We start from the raw sequence: 14,509 nt of genomic DNA on the forward strand, positions 1-14,509 counted from the left end.
TATATGTATCTTCTTTATATATAAAGTGCTGCTAGAAACATTGGGGTGCATGTGTCCCTTCGAAACAGCACACTTGTATCCCGTGGATAAATGCCTAGTAGTGCAATTGCTGGGTCATAGGGTAGTTCTATTTATAGTTTTCTGAGGAACCTCCATACTATTTTCCCGAGTGGCTGCACCAGCTTGCATTCCCAGAGCTTATATGTATTTAAGTAGCATTACAATAATAAAACCAACCCTGGGAATCAGTAAGAATTTTTCTCAGTCCTGCCTTACAAAATCTTCCTTGGTTTGTACCATGTGCCTGACACTTGGCCTGCTCACTGGGGAGGCCTGTCCTTGACTCTTTTCTTGCCTAATGGTTGTTACTGGTGCAAAGTGATTGGCCATAAACAGTCATGCCAAAGAAAGTACTGATATCCCCCAAGGAACTAGATTACATGGCTAGAAAGAGGTCACGTGTATCATCCAGAATACACTGATAATCATCCTTTTATTAACCATGAAAATATCCATGTAGCTTTTTTTAAGTTAAACTTATTTTGAGATAATTATAGATTCACATGCAGTTCTAAGAAATAATACAGAGAGATTCCATGTATCTGTCACCCAGTTTCTAGAGTGGTAATTTCTCGTAAAACTATAGGCATATCATATTCAGGATGTTGACATTGACGTCAGTGACAATGCACCAATCTTCATCAGAATTCACTGGCTTAACATACACCGACCGATTTGTGTTTATTTTTGTGTGTATTCCGTTTTTTTTTAAATGTTTACTTATTTTCGAGAAACAGTACGTGCTTGTGAGTGGGGAAGGGGCAGAGAGAGAGGAAGACAGAGGATCTGAAGTGGGCTCTGCTCTGATAGCATAGAGCCCAATGTGGGACTCGAACCCACAAACTGTGAGATGGTGACCTGAGCCAAAGTCAGACCCTTAACCGACTGAGCCACCCAGGCGTCCTTGTGTGTATTTAGTTCTATGCCATGTTACCCCGTGTGTAGTCTCCACCATCACAGTCACGATCAGGACCAGTTCTGTCACCACAGGGATCCCTAGAGCTACCCTCTTATAACCACACACATCTCCCTCCTGTGCCGCACCCGTCCTCCAGTCCCTGGCAACCACGAATCCGTTCTCTTTTTGGTCATCTCAAGAATGTTACATAAATGGAATCGTACAGGATGCAACCTTTCAGGACCAGCTTCTGTACTCAGCAGAATTCCCTTAAGATCCACCCAAAGGGTAGCGTGCCTCCATGGTACGTTCCTTTTTATTGTGGAGTACTGTTCCACAGTACAGGCACAGCAGCTTGTTTAACCACTTGCCTGTTGAAGGACATCGGGGGGATATCAAGTTCGTGGCTATTACAAATAAAGTCGCTATGAACTCATGTACAGGTTGCTGTGTGAACATAAATTTTCATTGCTCTGGGATGAAAGCCTAGGAAAGAGAGTGCTGGACTGTATGGTAATTATATATTTAGTTTTATTAAAAAAACATCTGCCCAACTTTTCCAGAGCACCTGTACCATTTTACTCAATATAACATTTTAAAATTCTCATCAGGGGGGCGCCTGGGTGGCTCAGTCGGTTGAGCGTCCGACTTCGGCTCAGGTCATGATCTCGCAGTCCGTGAGTTCGAGCCCCACGTCGGGCTCTGTGCTGACCGCTCGGAGCCTGGAGCCTGTTTCAGATTCTGTGTCTCCCTCTCTCTCTGACCCTCCCCCGTTCATGCTCTGTCTCTCTCTGTCTCAAAAATAAATAAACGTTTAAAAAAATAATAAAAAAAAAATAAAATTCTCATCAGGGGCACCTGGGTGGCTCAGTCAGCTAAGGGTCCGACTCTTGAGTTTGGCTCAGGTCACGATCCCAGGATCATGGGATAGAGCCCTGTGTCATGCTCCACGCTGAGCATGGGCCCTGCATGAGGTTCTCTGTTTCTCCCCTTCTCCCCCTATCCCCCACTCGTGTGCGCACTCTCTAAAATTTAAAAAAAAAATTCTCATCAAGAATTTGTGCACTCCGGTTTGCAAAACACTAATATAGTGACAGACACCAGATGACTAAAACATCAGCAAGGTGTCCTTAAAGATATAAAAAAGCAAGTAGATAGTTCTGGATGGAAAAAAAAAAATGACCTGTTAATAAACAGATGCTGGAAAACTTTAAATTAAAATTTCAAGTAGAGGGCACCTGGATGGCTTAGTTGGTTAAGTGATGGACTCTTGATTTCAGCTAGGGTCATGATCTCACGGTTCATGAGATCAAGCCCCATGTGGGGCTCTGTGCTGAAAGCATGGAACCTGCTTGGGATTCTCCCCTCCCTCTCTGTCTGCCCCTCTCCATCTTGTGCAATGCGCACATTTGGGTTCTTGCTCTCTTTCTCTCTCAAAACAAATAAATACTTAAAAATAATAATAAAATAAAATAAAATCCAAGCAGTTTTTTTGCCTTCCAAATGGTGGAGTCTTGAGTTTTGAGGCAGTGTCTCTTGTAAGAAAAACATTCTAAATGCCTTTTTGTTATTCATATGAAAACAGGCCCAACTTCCTCAGGTCTGGAGGTCCACTTCACTTTGCAGGCCATGGAAACATCATCATATATTTCTGTAAAATTTCTAAAAGTAAGGTCTTTTAACCACCAACAAATGAGACTACTGCGTAGGTCTACTCCAAACTCCCTATGTCACACTCTTCTTTTTTTTTTTTTAATTTATTTTTGAGAGAGATTGAGCATGAGCAGAGGAGGGGCAGAGAGAGAGGGAGGCACAGAATCTGATGCAGGCTCCAGGCTCCGAGCGGTCAGCACAGAGCCCGACGCAGGGCTCGAACTCACCGACTGTGAGATCATGACCTGAGCTGAAGTCAGACGCTTAACCGACTGAGCCACCCAGGTGCCCCGTGTCACACTCTTCTTTAGGCCAGGTGACTGTGGATGGCCATGGCATTTGGGGGATCAGGTTGGGCATACATTTAGTTTGGATTTAGCAGATCCATTTATGTGATCTGCATGTGTAGGTCAGTTATTGCTGACTGTCCTGGAATTCTTATTCCTCCAGGAACGGGGCTACCACCCCCTGGGCAGGGTCCCCCAGCCTGGCCACGAAAGTTGAGGGCTCATGGCCGTACTGTAACCTGAGCATGTCTTGGGGCATCCAGCCACAGAAACATGTGGGCAGGAGGAGAAACAAAGTTTGAAATGCACAGAGCCAGTAGTAGCTGGTCTACAGGAAGTTCCTTGAATCACCAGGTACAGAAAAGTGTAAACAGAGGATTCAGTCCTCCTCAACCCTCATCAGAATGGACATTCTCTCTTGTAGGAACAGCCTAGATAATGAAGCTTATATGATTATAAATATACCATGCTCTTTTCTCAGTAAACGTTTTCAGAATCTCCGTTTGTGGGATATAAACCTGAAAAATACTACCAACACTGACTACATCACTATGGAGTTGCATGTTTTATGTATCCCAACATGTCAGATTCCATTTTAATAAATCTGACGCATCTTGTCCTGATGAAATCTGGGGTTCCAGCTGAAGTAAATTTTCACCAGTCATGCTAAAGGAAATTATGCTAATCTGAAATTATGCCAGATAGAAACTATTCTCTTTCTCTTCTTTCTGGAGAATGTGGTAAGTGATCAAGGAGTTTGCAGTCAAAAGAATAGGGACAAACATAAAGGCATGTCAGGCTGTTAATTAAAATGTCAGGTTATTTTCCTGGATTTTGTGCTACTTAAGGCATTTTTAACATTTTAAAATTTGAAGTTGGCTGTGTTTTTTTTTTCTCATTTCATGTAAATATTCATTTTTGTAACCAACTTGTATTTATAACTCTGTAATCTGACTACCCTCTAACACTGTTTCTTTGGGAGACACATGGCCATTGTCTGAATGGACCCTGGCTGTGAACTCCCACCTATTATTGTCTGGGTTACTTGGGTGGTTGTTTTCTGGGGCCCACAGTGAGGGGTCAGATTCTGCCCTCCACCCGCCACCGGAGGAGGCTGTTCTACAGGCCACGGGCTGCTCAGACAGTTCCCCTGAAAGGGTGAACATTGTACATTTATATTCTAATGCCTTTGGAAGCCATAAGGGGGAGGGCAGGTTTTCCCTTTCGAGAATGGACCTTCTCACTGCCAGTCGTCCTGGGGCTGGAAGTGGGGCTCAGACCAGGCCTTAATACTGGGAGAGAGAAGGGGACAGCCACCTGGGGCAGCGGGATCTGCTCTCTGAGTGGTGGTGATGTCCAGAGCATGCCTGGCAGTGAGTGGTCCTGTGAGTGTCCCTGAGGACAGGCCTGGCTCTGCGGGCCCCATGAGCCACCTTATCTTTAGGGCTTGTCAGCTGCTCTCTGGTGTGCTTCCCCTTTACTACCTGGAGCCTCAGGAAGGCCTGGGGTGCACTGCCCCACCTCAGCTGCCCTGTGGGGACTCACAAGAGGGCCTGTCTTCTACTTGGAGCCTGTAACTGTAGGGAGAGCAGCCTCTCTTGAGGCCAGAGGTTTCCAGAAGAGGAGGCAGTGGCACAGCACAGCCAAGAGGCTGTGCTGGAGACCATGGAGGGGCCCTGCCCTAAGCCCCAGTGAGCATATATCTGGGGAATCCTTGGGCACAGCTGTGGGATACTTGGAGAGATGCAATTTACATACAGTAAGCTGGAGGAATTTACACTCACAGTGGCCCTGAAGGGCTTCCTCAAATCCTAGTGCCCAGACTGCCTCCCCACATGTCAAGCCAGGGATAGGACCCCTGTTGGGGGTGCACCAGGCCCTAGAATTTTTCAAAGCTCCCCTGTTCATTCCAGTATCAAACCAAGATTAAGTGCCACTGAGCTATTAGAATTTGGGCATTTAAAAGGAAATGCAACCTTATATTACAGCTATAGTCCGGTGCTAGTAGGACTTTGCATCACCTCCAAATTGTTGTGACTCTATTAAATTGTCTACTAGAATGGTGGGAAACCTTAGCCTCCATATCATCTCAACTGCTCCCACCTTCTTCAGCTTCTGGAAGCTGCCTTCATTGATGTCCTCTCCCTCCAAACTTACCAATCCCACCTCAGTCCTTAAAGTGGTTACATTTGGAGGGGTGACTTGGTCACCCAGCCTCCCCACCAGCCCCGAGCTGAGTGGCCTAGGCTCAGCACTTTATCCCCCAGTCTCATTCGCTATGCCTTTAACACCAGTGACCACCATGGCGTTCTCATGCATGCCTGAAGGTCCGGCCCTCCCCACCCATGCACACCACTTGTCTCTGCTCTGGTTCCAAGCCAGGAGTGCTGTTCAGTGGCTGAGGTCCCACTGTTCCACTCCAGTAGGCCTCCTGATCCCAAGTCCAAGGTCCCATTAGCACTTAGGCAGAGAGCACTAAGTGGCCTCCCTAACTCTTAAGCACTGACCACCCTGGATTCTAGGTCTCAAAACTCTGGCAACTGTCCTTGTCTGAATCACACCTGAGCTAGCCCTACCTTTTGGAATGAGGCTCTCCACCTTCCATCACCTACCACACCTCTGTGACAGCACAGGGCTCATGCCAGGGCCTGGAGCTTTTCAACCTGCTCAAGGAATCACTGTGCTTCATCAGCAGGTCAGAGCTATGGAAGGAAGGCCATCAGCACAGGAGTCAGGAGATGGGCACCTTAACGTCAGCTTTACCCCCTGGATTAACTTCCTGTTGCTGACATTAACAAAATATCATAAACTCAATGACATAAAACAACACAGATTTACTATCTTTCAGTTCTGGAAGTCAGAATTTCGATACAAGTCTTATAGGGCTAAAAAACAAGGTGTTGGCAGAAATGTGTTCCCTCTGGAGGTTATAGGGGCAAATTTGTTTCCCTACTCTTTCAGGGTCTAGAAGTGACCTTTATTCCTTGGCTCATGGCTGCATAACTTTGACCTCTGCTTCTGTTGCCACATCTCCCTTTTTAACTCTGACCCTCATTTCCAGCGTCTCCATGAGCAATTCTCTTGAATTCCCATAGTTTTAGGATGGGATGGGTTGGAGATGCAAATCTGGAAGTCAGCAGAGATAGTATTTAATGTACCCAGTAGCCTGTATGAAATCACATGGAGGGTGTCGCAGGCAGAGGAGAGACGAGGTGGAGAAGCAAGAAGTGGGGCTCCCCAGCATTTAGACACGTTCGAGAATGATGAGCAGTGGCCGGCATGGCAGACTGGATAAAGGAGCAGTAAGACAGAAGAGCAAGAGGCAGTGCTGCTCTAGGGGTGCCTGGGTGGCTCGGTCGGCTGAGGATCTGACTCTTGATTTTGGCTCTTGATTTTGTGATCCCAGGGTCATGGGATCAAGCCCTGTGACAGACTCTGTGCTGAGCATGGAGCCTGCTTGAGATTCTCTTTCTCTTTCTCTCTCTCTCTCTCTCTCTCAGTCTCTCTCTTCCCCTCTCTCCCTCTGCCTCACCCCCCCCCCCATTGCCAAAAAAAAAAAAAGAAAGAAAAGAAAAGAAAGACATTGCTGCTCTAGAGGCCGGGAGAAGAAAGTGTCTCAGGAAGGTAAGAACAGTCAATGTGTAAATGCAACCGATAAGCTACGAGAGGCTGAGGGTCAACTGTTGGGTTGGCCACATGGAGTCACTGGCAGCAACACTGTGGGTGGTTTTGGTGGAGTGGCAGGTACAAAGCCCTGCCCAGAGTGAATTCTAGGGAGAACCAAAGACAAGGTAGGGACAGCTACCTTAGACAATTCCATCATAGAAGTTTCTGAAAAGAGAATCAGGGATGATGGGCAGTCTCCAAAGGGGAAACCAGGTCAAAGAGAGGGTTTTTGTAAATGCAAGAAATTACAACAAGGGTGAATCCAGATGGTCCAGTGGAGGAAAATCCATAGGAGCAAAGGGTCTACCAGAGAAAGGCGAGGGAGCCATCCACACTCAGCCATCTGATACAACAGGCAAGATTCAAATACATGTGTGATGTTCTGAGTCTAGCATGGGACCCAATTTCCTCATGAAGGCTGCTTTGTAAGAGCAGCTCATATTCTGAGGAGAACCCAAGGGTACACGTTACATCAGTGACATGGAATTTCAGAGGAAAATAAAATGGAAAACAACCCAAAAAACCTAGACACTTGCCCTACTTTCTCAAGAGCAGCTCTACAGTCAGCTGGCAATCTAAAAGCTTGGACCTTCAAGTCAGCCAATCATTCTGAACTGGTCTATCACAGAATATATTCTAAGGTGGTAAGCAATAGGTAATTGCATTTTTGTAACACATTAACTTGGTCAAGTTACCAAATTTTTTAGTTTGTGGGACTGAATATTGGCTCACACAAAAATGGTCAACCTGTCTGTTTTGCCTCACCCCAGGTGTGGGGCAGATGCTGTGCTTGCACAACATATTATACTATCAGCATATAAAACTGTTCAGACAGAAAGTAGGTTAGTGGTTGCCTCGTCCTGGGGGTAAGAATGGGGTGTGAATACAAATGGGGAAGAGATTTCTTTTTTGGGGTGATGGAAATGTCCTATAATTGGATTGTGTCATGTATGTACAACTCTTTAAACATACTGAAAACCATTGAATTGGACACTTTAACAGGTGAATTTTATGGTATATAAATTCTATCTCCTAAAACTTTTTTTAAAAAGAGAGAGGGGGCATCTGGCAGGCTCAGTCAGTGGCACATACGACTCTTGAACTCGGGGTTGTAAGTTTGAGACCTATGCTGGGTGTAGAGATTACTTAAAAAGAAAATCTTAGGGCACCTGGGTGGCTCAGTCAGTTAAGCGATCAACTCCTGATTTTGGCTCAGGTTATGATCTCATGGTTTGTGGGATGGAGCCCTGCATTGGGTTCTGTGTGGATAGCGTGGATCCTGCTTGGGATTCTCTCTCTCCCTCTCTCTTTGCCCCTTCCCTGCTTGCATGCTCTCTTTCTCTCTCTCAAAATAAATAAATAAACCTAAAAAAATTTTTTTAATAAAAAAACAGGGGCACCTGGTGGCTCAGTCATTTAAGTGCCAGACTTCAGCTCAGGTCATGATCTCACTGTTGGTGGGTTCAAGCCCTGCGTCAGACTCCATGCTGACAGCTCAGAGCCTGGAGCCTGCTTTGGTTTCTGTGTCTCCCTCTCTCTCTGCCTCTCCCCTGCTCATGTTCTCTCTGTCTCTCTCAAAAATAAATGTTAAAAAATTAACAATAAATAAGTAAGTAAATAAATAAATACATAATCTTGATATTACCTACAATTCTCTTTTCTTTTCTCTCTCCTCTAGCCATCCAAGATGCTGAAAGGAAAGAAGACCAAGGGGAAGAAGGTGGCCCTGGCCTCTGCTGTTGTGAAGAAGCAAGAGGCCAAGAAGCTGGTCACTTCCCTGTCTGAGAGAAGGCCCAAGAATTTTGGCATCAGACAGGACATCCAGCCCAAAAGGGCCTCATCAGCTTTGTCAAATGCCATGGGCTGCAGTGGCAAAGGACTATTCTCTATAAATGTCGAAAAGTGCCTCCCGTAATTAACCAGTTCACCCAGGCTTTGGACCACCAAACAGCTACTCAACTGCTTAAGCTGGCCCACAGATACAGACCAGAGACAAAGCGAGAGAAGCAGAGATCGTTGGCCCGGGCTGAGATGAAAGCTGCCAGCAAAGGGGATGTCCCCACTAAAAGGCTGCCTGTCCTTCAAGCTGGAGTCAATACTGTCACCACCTTGGTGGGAAATACAAAGGCTCAGCTGGTAATGATTGTATATGATGTGGATCCCATTGAACTGGTTGTCTTCCTGCCTGCCCTGTGTTGTAAGATGGAGGTTCCCTTGGGGCAGCTGGGTGGCTCAGTCAGTTGAGCATCTGACTTCAGCTCAGGTCATGGTCTCACGAACTGTGAGTTTGAGCCCTGCGTCAGGCTCACCACTGTCAGTGTGGAGCCCATTTTGGATCCTCTGTCCCGCCCTCTCTCTGCTCCTCCCCTGCTGGTGCTCTATCTCTCAAAAATAAAGAAACATTAAAAAAAAATGGTGGCGGTTCCCTGTGGCATCATCAAGGGGAAGGCCAGGCTGGGGCCTCTGGTCCACAGGAAGCCCTGCACCGTTGTCACACAGATTAACTTGGAAGACAAAGGAATTCTGGCTAAACTGGTGGAAGCCATCAGAACCAATTACAGTGACAAATATGATGAGATCTACCACCACCAGCCACCAGAGAGACAACGTCCTGGGTCCTAAGTCAGTGGCTCGCATTGCCAAGCTGGAAAAGGCAAAAAGAACTGGCCACCCAACTGGGCTAAGTGGATGCTGTTGAATTTTCTGTACATAAAAATAATAAAAAGTTCTCTTTCAAAAAAAATCTTTAAAAATAAGTAAGTTACAAAAATAAAATAAACAGAGGGAGCAAACTTTTCTGTGAAGACCTGGGTCCTGTAGGAGGAGGTGGCTCAGAGGGGAGGCCAGTGACCTCCAGCTCACTTCCTCCAGAGCCAGAGCCTATCTTCAGTGCTGCTGGAAACACTAGGGTCACTCGGCAGAAGTCAGGGCTCTGTCTAAAACGAGCTGCAAGAGCTCCTCAAACAAAACAAGGTCTAGCCCCTGGCGTGTTTGTGTGGTGGTTTAATCTATAATTACTTGACCAGTAATCCACAAAGATTTTCTCAGCTAGTAATGACGCAGAGAAACTGAAGGACTCCATAAATATCTGCCTTTTGCTCCTTTTCTTGCTACGACCTGCACCACCCCCCCAACTTTACACATGCCTTGCAACGTAAATAGTGTATGTCCTCCTTGTAAGTGGGATGAGGAGTTAATGATTTCTCTAGGATAGATAACATCGAAGGAAGGACCAGGTGAGAATGACCAATGTTATCATAGGAATATTCCAGACCACCGGAGCTAGACGTCTCCACGCCAAGGCACCCTGACTCCAGGGAATGACACATGGGCCCCTGTCTTTGTTCTAACCGGTTAGAGGTTAGAACGTGCCCGAGAGGACATGTACACCAGGCACCATCCTCAGTAAAAACCCAAGACCCTGAACAAAGTACAAGACTCAAGCTCCTTTCCTGAATCTCCCTGAAGCCCCATCTGTATCTGCTCCATATCTTCCATAAACTCTGCTCTCACTTCCTGCTGGCTCATGTTTGATTTCCATTCTTTGTGAAGCTAAGGACCCTCCTGGCTGGTCCTGTGACCCCCTCTGGGTCCTTGGACCTGGCCTGCCGGCATCAGAAAGAGCATGGTGTCCGGTACTCTTTGATAAGGGTAGTGGTCTTCAGGGATAAATAGATGGCGTTCACGAGGAGGAAGCAAGGCTGTGCTCATCCGACCACTTTGTGGTGCTCACTCCGTTCCAATTACATGGAGATTCCCATGTTCTCCCTTAAGGTTCAGCTCAGTTTTGGGTTTGCTCCTGACTATCTCAGGAGCTTTGAATCTCTGTCCCAATGTCTTGCCCAGCAGGGTCCCCTGTGTGATGACAGTCCACCCCGTGGATTATAGGTCACTACTCCCGACATGCAGCTAGCTCAGCATGGTCCCCTCTAGAAACTGCCTGGGCTCTCTCTTTCAACACCGAACTACTAAAGGGAAGACAGTAAGTCTTGGCTGGCCCTTTCATTAACTGCCCCCAAACCTCAAAGGCCACACTTCTGGCGGCCTTTAACAGCACGAGGGCTCACAGATGGCCTCAGGATGTGGTGCTATTTGGCCAGGGGATAGCAGATTGTCTAGGTTTGGGAGGTAGGTTTTGTCTCCCTCTGGTTCTGGCTATAGACCTCCTGAACTGTGCCATCTCAGCCCCACCCCTCGATCTGCCATTGGCCTCTCTCGTTTACTGTTCTCAGGCTCCTCACGTCCTCACTCTTCACCATGCCCTGCACACTGCCATCTCAGACCACCACCATCCACATCCTTCTTTGTTCCATCTGGGCAGTTGAGAGCACAGACTCAAATCCTGGCTCCTCCTCTTATTCACGGAGCATCTCAGGCAGGGACTTCACCCATCTGTGCATCAGTTTCTTTGTCCATTGTGGGCGCTGAATGGGTTAATAGGAGGGAAGAGTCTTTTAGTGCAGGCCTGCGCCTGGCAGTAAAAGCGCAGTCTTTGCTAGCTCTTCCACGGTCAATGAACCTGCTCATTGCAATGCCTTTGGGGGATCTTCAGGTTTGGGGCACTTTCCAGCAGCCTTTGGTGTGGTTGTTTGTGGCCCAGGAGTTACAATTTTACTGCCAGAGATTTTTTTTTCCTCTTCTCTTTCGTGCTATTGCCGAAGTTTGCAATTGCTGAGCTGCCAACTCTGGATAACAAACATGCTTTCTGTAGCTATTTGCGCTTATTCCAAGGGAAGCCCCTGCCAGGAGTCACTGTAGCTATCCTTGTCCCTGTGCTGTCCCCATTCCTCCTTGCCTCTCTATCACAGGACAGAGCAGAAAGTGTTGTGTGTCAGGCATCCACATTTGTCACCGCAAAACTCTCGTCTTCTGTAGGGAGTCATTTTCCCCTCCCTGTCCTAATTCTCTGCCCTTTTAAACCAGAGCTATTATTACTTCTAATTTGCATTGAATGGTCCCTTAGCAACCATCACACTTTGAATGGGATATCAACTTGCTTCTAATACTGCTAGATTTACCAAAATCTTAGCTCCACCAGGGTATAACTTAAAATGTGATAAACAGAAACGTAAACAGCTTTCAGCACATCCACATACATAAAGATCCTCCTTTTTAGAACAGCTGCATGATAGCCAAGTTGACTAGAAGGCACATTTTGGATGAATCCCATTTCTCCCTTGCCGTCAATAAAAAGCAATCTCATAAATTTATTTATACTTGAAACATTTTTGGACCCCAAAACAGGGCCACTGTTCCTAAGATTTAAGGGGGGAGGGGGGCGGGCACCTGGGTGGTCCAGTTAGTTAAGCAGCTGACTGTTGATTTCAGCTCAGGTCATGATCTCGCATTGGTGAGTCTGAGCCCTGCGTTGGGCTCTTATTGGGCTCTGCGCTGATAGCATGACAGTTTGGAGCCTGCTTGGAATTCTCTCTCTCTCTCCTCTCTCTCTCTCTCTCTCTTTCTCTGCCCCCCTGCATGTGTGTGTGTGTGTGTGTGTGTGCACGCACGCACATGCACTCCCTTCTTCTTTCTTCAGAATAAATACAATAAAAACTTTGAAAAATAAAAATAAAAAATAAAAACACATATAATGGGTGCCTCACTGGCTTAGACCATAGGGCATATGACTCTTGATTTGGGGTTGTGAGCTCCAGCCCCACATTAGGGGTAGAGTTTACTTAAAACACACACACACACACACACACACACACATACACACACACACACACATAATATTTAAATAACATAGCTATTTCATAATACTTTTAGAACTAGTACTTTTAAAAACATATTTATTAAGACTCTACCTTTTCTAGATAAGAGAGAGACAGTGATATGCTGGTAAACTAGTTTTCTGTAAGAAAAAAAGAAACGATTTTGTAGTGTCTGCCTATGTCTGTGGTGTAAATACTCCCACCATGGTTGATTTCAAGCCCTCAACTGTTTAACCAGGGGCTCATAAAATTCCTGAATAGAGTGTTTAACAACCTCAAAGGCTCTAGCACACCCCTGGAAGGGGAATAAAAGGATGCATAAAATACAAGAGGGCAACTTAAGCAAAAAGCAGGTCAAAAGGAAGGAATGAAGCAAGGATAAAAATATAGATAGAATGGAGCCAGGAATTAGTAAATATGAAAATGCTTACTTTAAAGCCCTATAAACAGGTTTAATATTCTCACCTGACTTTAAGAAACTTCCAGCACTGAGAGAAGCTTCCTTGGTTCACAGTGTCCTTAAGATAAAAATAAGTCTCATGCTGAGAAGTGCCAGTTCTTCAAGTAGGTCACATTTCTCCTGAGGGTGCCCATAAAGCAAAGACTGTGTCACATAGGGAATGTCCTCATCCACATCAGGGTGATGGTCCGACCTTGAGACTGCAATTAAGTGAAAGCAATTCTGGAGGCTGCTGGGCCCAGCCAGGGTTCAGGGACCGGTATTCCCACATTCCCAGTTTAATCCCTGGCAGGTGGAGCTGGGGATGTCTTCCAGAGCCCTTGAGTTATCTTCCAGACTTTTTGCTAAAGAAGCTTGTGGTAAGTTTGAACTTGTTCTCCCAGACCCTACCTGAGGGTCTCTCTAGAAATCCCAGTCTTTACAACATTCACATGATGGGGCCTCTGCCTCCAGGCCCTGATCAGCAGGCTGAGCCCCAAGAACAGGAACTTCCACGTAGACTCAGTTCATGTCCCTGCCAGATCCCTCCAGAGCTACCCACAATCTTTGGAACCTTGTAGTTTGAATGGCTAACCACTCCCTTGAGGGTGAGCCCTCTAGCTGGTCTGGTTCTCCGGCCCCGACCTATCTTCCCTCTGTCCTCCTTGGCACCCCTACGGCCACCCGCACACACCTCCACCGTTGGCTCCAGTCGGGTGGGGATTCACATTCATTGGTGTGGGCGGATAGCAATGTTTCCCAGAGCAAGGATCAGTCCTGGTTCACTAGGCTGTCTTGTACCATCACCAAAGACACAGTGGATTCAACATACGGTCTTTTTGATTTCTTCATTCCTGCCTTTTTAGGTAGAGGTGAAGGCAAGTAGGGAAAGGTGTTCAGCAGTTGACCCTAATTACCGGAACGACAGCAACAACACCTGGAATACACAGCCTCTTTCCTGTTACGAAGAAAACCTCAGGGAACCTTGGCCTGGTTTTCCTCACTGAGGACAGAGCCACCAAGGTTTGTACTTCACTCCAAGCCCTGGTGAGATGCAGGCACCCTGGCCTCACTCAGCAGAGGACAAGCTCTCGGGACATCCGAGTCAGGGTTCAGACATGGCCAAGATTACTTGGGGTGCCTGGGGGGCTCAGTGGGTTAGGTGTCTAACTTCAGTTCAGGTCATGATCTCGCAGTTTGTGAGTTCAAGCACCACGTTGGTTCTCTGTGCTTTCAGCTCGGAGCCTGCTTTGGCTTCTGTGTCTCACTCTCTCTCTCTCTGCCCCTTCCCCGCTCGTGCACTGTCTCTGTCTCTGTCTCTGTCTCTCTCAAAAATAAATACACATTAAAAAAAAGAAGAAGAAGAAATGGCAAAGATTGTCTCCTGAGGCATGTTACAGCCCCATCCAGCAAATATACCATTCTTCCACCCTGGGTCATTCACTCACAAGCCCGACGCTGCCTAGGCTGTGGAATACAGCCACGCCACAGCTCTGCAAAGTAACCTGTGCCAAACCACAGATGCTCTAAGAAAAGGCATCTGACAGAGGCCATTTCCTAGGACTAGTCCATCAGTGAAAAATGTGCCAGAGGTAAAGAAAGCAGTCGATGTGTGTGCGGGTATATGTGTGTGCACTCGCACGTGCAGGTACACTTACAGGGCTTCTTCTTTTCCATCAATTCTGAGAGCCCTCTATTAAATGCTTTCTGCAGGGCGCCTGGGTGGCTCAGTCGGTTGAGCATCTGGCTCTTGATTTAGGCTCAGGTCATGATCTCACAGTTTGTGGGATCG

General features: G+C 46.7%; 1 protein-coding gene across 1 annotated transcript; it reads left to right on the plus strand.

Annotated features, from left to right (window-relative positions):
- Nucleotides 1-8,251: 8,251 nt before the first annotated feature.
- On the plus strand, nucleotides 8,252-13,724 carry LOC102972871 (60S ribosomal protein L7a-like). The gene is given in 7 exon segments (XM_042961573.1): nucleotides 8,252-8,396; nucleotides 8,399-8,780; nucleotides 8,991-9,144; nucleotides 9,146-9,217; nucleotides 10,117-10,199; nucleotides 13,031-13,097; nucleotides 13,584-13,724. Coding segments are annotated over 7 exon segments (1,044 nt in total).
- The last annotated feature ends 785 nt before the right edge of the window (nucleotides 13,725-14,509 follow it).

This window comes from Panthera tigris, chromosome D3 (genome assembly GCF_018350195.1).
Source record: "Panthera tigris isolate Pti1 chromosome D3, P.tigris_Pti1_mat1.1, whole genome shotgun sequence".
Lineage (NCBI taxonomy): Eukaryota > Metazoa > Chordata > Mammalia > Carnivora > Felidae > Panthera > Panthera tigris.